The 5511-nt window shown below is 39.9% G+C and overlaps 1 protein-coding gene across 1 annotated transcript; it reads right to left on the reverse strand.

Annotated features, from left to right (window-relative positions):
* Window positions 1–687: 687 nt before the first annotated feature.
* Window positions 688–5292, reverse strand: LOC108293779 (regulator of microtubule dynamics protein 2). The gene is made up of 2 exons (XM_017515334.2): window positions 4986–5292; window positions 688–1181 (listed from the first exon to the last, which is right to left on the reverse strand). Exon 2 carries the CDS (start codon window positions 1157–1159, stop codon window positions 704–706), a length of 456 nt encoding a protein of 151 aa, XP_017370823.1. The 5' UTR covers window positions 1160–1181; window positions 4986–5292; the 3' UTR covers window positions 688–703.
* Between the last annotated feature and the right edge of the window lie 219 nt (window positions 5293–5511).

Below are 5511 nucleotides of genomic sequence, written 5' to 3' on the forward strand. Positions count from 1 at the left end.
CACATTATTTGCTTTTCCCTAAAAGAATATTTACTGATGTTTCTGGTGTTAACATTCAATGGATTAACCCATGCAAAGATGAGACAGAATCACCTACATATTCTCAAATCTTTTTTGACCTGCACTAAAATTCAGTAGCCACTGGCCCCAAATGCCTATTTAAATTTAGATTAATTACAATTAAATAAAATTACAACTTCAGTGAAATAAAAGAAACATTCAGTTTCTCAGTTGCAACAGCCACATTTCAAGTGCTTTATAGCCACAGGGGGGCTAGTGGCTATCATCTTGGGCAGCACAGACTTGGACCATTTCCATCACTGCAGAAAGTTCTTTTGAACAGCAGTGGTCTAGAGAATTCTCATATAAGGAGTCACACGGTGGCCATATTAAAAAAAAATAGGTCATATACTTTGGCAAATAATTACTCCCTTCTTCAATATTCACATAATACCACCTGCTACTAGTAAGTTATTTATATTCTTTTTGTCAATATGGTCTAAACTAGCTTAAATACTGACTAATGAATATTATTTTAATTATAATCTAAGTCAAAATATCATTCCTTTTCATTTTATGTGAGCTGCAGAATATATGACTGGAATCCATAATGAAAATACCTAAATAATAGTAATAATGAAAATACCTAAATAATAGTAATAATGACAATAATCAATGCAACATGGAAACATCTTAAAGAAACTTACCCTCCTTCACTTTCTGCTTCCTCTGAACTATTACTTGTTGCTGAACTTTGAATTGTGGGGAGCCTTCTTTTTCTTGCTCTGTGCTGAGGGCTTATCTTATGAACAGTTACTTTCCCTCCAAGTTCATCTTGTATATATTCCTCCAGCTTTGGAATAGCTTCTTTAAGAAATCTGATTTCCTCTTTGAGTTCTTCCATATTTGTCAGTAATTCATTTAACTTCTCCATTATCTGAAGTTGCCTTTCTTGAAAGATCACTGTTGTTCCTTGGTCATTATGTATTTCATCTTGCAAAGTTATTGAATTAAATGTATTACCCAGAGAAAGAAATTTAGGTAAATTCATTGCTATCCCAGGTTTACGGACCTTGTGGTACCACAAGAGCAGCAAGCTGATTCCAGCAGTTCCCACCATGATGCCAAGTATCAGTTCTTTGCTCGTGGAATGAGGCATTTCTTGGTTTTGGTTTCTAAAACTAAAAACATAAATGTAAATGAATGTCATTTATGTCTTTGTCCAAGACAAAAATATAGGTGCTTTTTCAATCAACACAAACCAAGTTTACATCACAGGATTTAAAAAAAGTAGGACAATAGCCCAAAGGATGGGAAGGGACAAATGGAAGTATACTGCTGTAAGAGTCTTAGATAACAACGAAGCATTATCATATTAAGTTAAACATGCATAGCTGTAAACCCTAGAATAACCACCAAAAAACAAAAATCCAAGGTAATACATAATAAGACAATAATAGAGATAAAAATGGAACACTAAAGATACTCACTTGGTCCAAAAGGCGGCAAAAAAAGGAGAAAAAAAGAACAGATGGGCAAATAGAAAAAAAACAGAAATTACACCATTATAAAATGGGAAAATGGTGCCAAAAGATCAAGAAGAGTTTTTGTTTGTCAACAGAAAGACCCCATAAAAAGAAAAGAAAAATTGATGAAATACAAGTACAGAAAACTGCACAGCAGTAAACTTGAGAAGACAAAGGAGATGGGCTCTGTTGCACAAGTACAGGGGTTGACCTTTGATGGGAACACAAACCATTCATTCATAGTAATAAAAGGCAGATTATGTGAGCAGAGATTTAGGTAGGTCGGTAGATACGGTGGTGGGAAGTTATGCAAGTTGTCTTTGATTGCTTCACTCTTTTAAGTGAGATAGGGAGAAAAGTAAATAGCTGGGAGTGAGAATTGGGGAAAAAATGTCAGTAAGATGAAAATTCTGAATTAGGTTATATACCTGAAATTCACCATCCTCTGCTTTATAGCCTATGATTCCACATATTCTAATCAAGCATTGTTTCTTACACTCTAAATGGCCAACTAAATGTTTCAAATGCTTCCCTGGTGGTCTAGTGGTTAGGGTTCGACACTCTCAAATGCCATATAGAAGAGGGTCTGAGAGAACAAGCAGCCATAATCTGTTTCTGAAAAGTCTGCTTAAAAGAAGACTATCTCTCTTTAGATTCCTATTTCACTAGATTACATGCCTGGAATACAGAAAGTATCCTATTTGGATGCTCTACACTTCATTACAGGCCTAAGTGTCAATGCAAACTGAATTTAAAACAAATCTTCTAGAAATTACCTCAAGTAGTGAATATCATACCCAAGAGATTTAAGAATACCTTCTTTTAAACCAAAGATTTCAGAGAAAGCCTTAATACTTAATCTGGCCTGCTTGACCTCAGAGAAATTTGTCTGGAATTAACTTAAAAAATTTTTTTCCACTTAATTGGTATAACTGGGAACTATAAGTCTAACCATCTGCTCACTCCCAGCTCATCCAGGAGATATGCCAGCAGCAGAATCTGATCAATTTGTAACTTCAGCTGAAATTGTAGCTAATTATTACTAGATGTATAAATGTATTTCGACAAAAAAAATTATATCATGAAACTAAACTATCTTGAAAGCTTATTGCAAAAAGATGATATAAGAAAAGTCACTCTATGCCCATTAATTACAACTGCATTACAGCTAATAATCACACATCAAGTTCAATCATCTTGATTTTTGTCAATCAAATTATTAAGGCAGGATGTCCATACACTGATCTAGAGATCTATTAGAGGGAATTTTCCTATTCTGATTGCTTTCTTTTGTTCATACCTTGGACTTCTACATTAAGAAATATAGTCTAGTTGGAAAATATTTTCATTTAATAAGAAAATAAGTAGCAGTAAAAATCTATCTAGGAAGGAGACCTTATTCTTGAGACAGGACCAGGTTTCAGCAGGTGGGAAAGAGTTGTATTTTGCTTGGCCCTTTCTTTAGAAACTGCAGCAATTCCAAATAATCTCTTCATGCAGGTCCTATTATTATTTTGCAGATAAGTGAACTAAGGCACACAGGTGTCAATTCTTTTACCCAATGATCATCCAACTAGGAAGTGAAAACTGTCACCTTTGACACCCTGTTCCTAACTCTTGGATGCACCCACAACATGTGGAAGATTTGGAAAGCATCAACAAGGAGGTGAAGGAGAATGCTGACTGAGCAGAGATGTTCAGAGCTGAAAAATTATTTCAGAACCAAGAAAACTAACTAGAAGAAAAACAGAACTAATGGAGCTAATATGTTTTAAATAAACATAATTAAAGATAAATCAAGCTATGTTTTTTACAGCAGTATAAAACGAATGTGCTTCGACACAGATAATTTTTTAAATGACACATTAAAAATAATGTACAAAATACATCAGAATACTTGCTTGCCTCCAGAATAATTTCAAAGGTTGTAGGAAGTCATCTACATAGCTTTTTTTTTTTTTTGAGACAGAGTCTCACTCTGTCACCTAGGTTGGAGTGCAGTGGTACAATCACTGCTCATTGCAGCATTGATCTCTTGGGCTCAAGCCATCCTCCTGCCTCAGCCTCCCTAGTAGCTGGGACCACAAGCGTGGGCAACCACGCCTGGCTAATTTTTAAATTATTTGTAGAGAGTGGGTCTCCCTGTGTTGCTAGGCTGGTCTGGAACTCCTGGGCCCAAGCAATTTTGCCTCCACCTCTCAAAGCGCTGGGATAGCGGCATGAGCTACGGCCTCCAGCATTTTCAGCTTTCATGCTTCTAATTATGTTAATAGCATACACTTGTATCGTAGTACAAAAATATAGTAATTAAAAACTTTACCAAATGGATTTTAGAACTCTAATAATCAGATGCAAAGTACTATTTGTTGCGTTTCAATCTGTAAGGTGCTAGTAAATAACAATGGAAAATGGCAATACAGATTATGGCACCCAAAATTAACGTGTCAAAGGTTATTAACAGAGATGAGAATAAAATATTCTAAAATGATATCGAAATGTTGACTCTGAAGAAAATTAGAACATGAAAACGAAATGTTTTCTGAATATTTGAAGAGACGTTTTATTTCCATGTTCTAGTTTTATTTAAAGCTAATTTTTAGATGTAGAAATTATGTTTTACGAAATTATAATGCTTTCACCATATATCTAGCATATATATTCATTTACCTTATCAGCAGAAAATTTTCTCCTTATCAGAGGAGAAAAATATAAAATGCATAACTCTAATAAACTCGGGGAATGTAAGAAAAATTCTGCAAGGATAATGAGACATTACAAAAAAGCCCGAGGTTTAAGTTTCCTGAGGGAATTGAACTGAGACCTTGAACTAGCGATCAGATTTCCTACAGCGTCCCGGAAAGCCTGGCACTTTCGAAGTTAACTCTCAAGTTCACTTCATCAGGTTTTCATGATTTTTTGTATTTTAGAATTTATTTTAAATTTAGGGCTCCCAAATGTTTGGATTATTCGCCTTTGTTGCAGAACTGATAATCCGGCCTTCATTTTTGTGTAAAATAGTACAGATCAAGTCTGGGAGCAAAAAACCCCACACAAAACACAAAACGTTTGCGAAAGGCTGAAAGATCCAAAGGGCCGAGGCGAGAGCCCAGCAAGTGTCTCTGCTGAAACTGAGGTTTGCAGGATCCAGCCAGACCGAGGCAGCAAACTGCTTGCTGCCCATGGACCCCAGAAGGTGCAAGGAAACACCAGCGACCTCCGGGGCTAAGGCTTCGGTGGCGCGGAGTCAGCGAGAGATGCGCCCGGAAAACTACTATGAGCCGCTGCTCCAGCCCCGGCAACGCAAAGAAGCACTCACTGGCGGGCACAAGCTCCGCAAGGGACACGCCGACCCGGAAATGCAGTCGTAGCCACCGTAATTACTTCCGCTTCCCTCCGCAAGTCCCCGGCCCTGTCCGGCCCCCGCCGGCTGAGCCGCCCCCTTCCAAACTGCGCACGCACCTGTGTTCACTGCGCGGGCCTGTCGGCGGTCTGGGAGCGGAGACCGAGACCTGCTGGCCGGCGGCGGCGGGCGGACTGGAGCCTCGGAGCCTGTGGGTCCTAAGGTCCCGTGCCGCGGCGGTCGCGTCCTGACCCAGATAGCGGAGGCGCCGGGGGAGGAGCCCGCGGCCGCTCTGCCGGCCGCTCCCGCCCCCTCTCGCGGTGGGTTCATTTCCACCGGGACCGACGCCCAGTTCACATTTTCCAAAATAAAATTGCGCGCTGCTGGGCGCCTGGCTCGCGCCGGACCGTGTGGCTCGGGGCCGTCGCCTCCCTTCGAAGCCGGTTCGCCCCAGTGCGTTCCTTCTCCCATCGCTGCCACTCCCGAAACTCACCCAGCGCCCCCGCCAGCGCGCTTCGCTCCCACTCCCAAACCCACTCCCTCTCCCCTAGATAACCCTTTTTCTGTGCCCTTTCTAGGCACAACCTTGCACTTTGCTCTGCACGACTGAGTTAAACGCAGATGCCTTGCATTAATTACTGATAA

Source organism: Cebus imitator, unplaced genomic scaffold (assembly GCF_001604975.1).
Source record: "Cebus imitator isolate Cc_AM_T3 unplaced genomic scaffold, Cebus_imitator-1.0 Scaffold547, whole genome shotgun sequence".
In the NCBI taxonomy this organism is placed as follows: Eukaryota; Metazoa; Chordata; class Mammalia; order Primates; family Cebidae; genus Cebus; species Cebus imitator.

Bases quoted from the DNA above. Each gene is read 5' to 3' on its own strand.
- LOC108293779 (XM_017515334.2), bottom strand. From the start codon at position 1,159: ATGCCTCATTCCACGAGCAAAGAACTGATACTTGGCATCATGGTGGGA.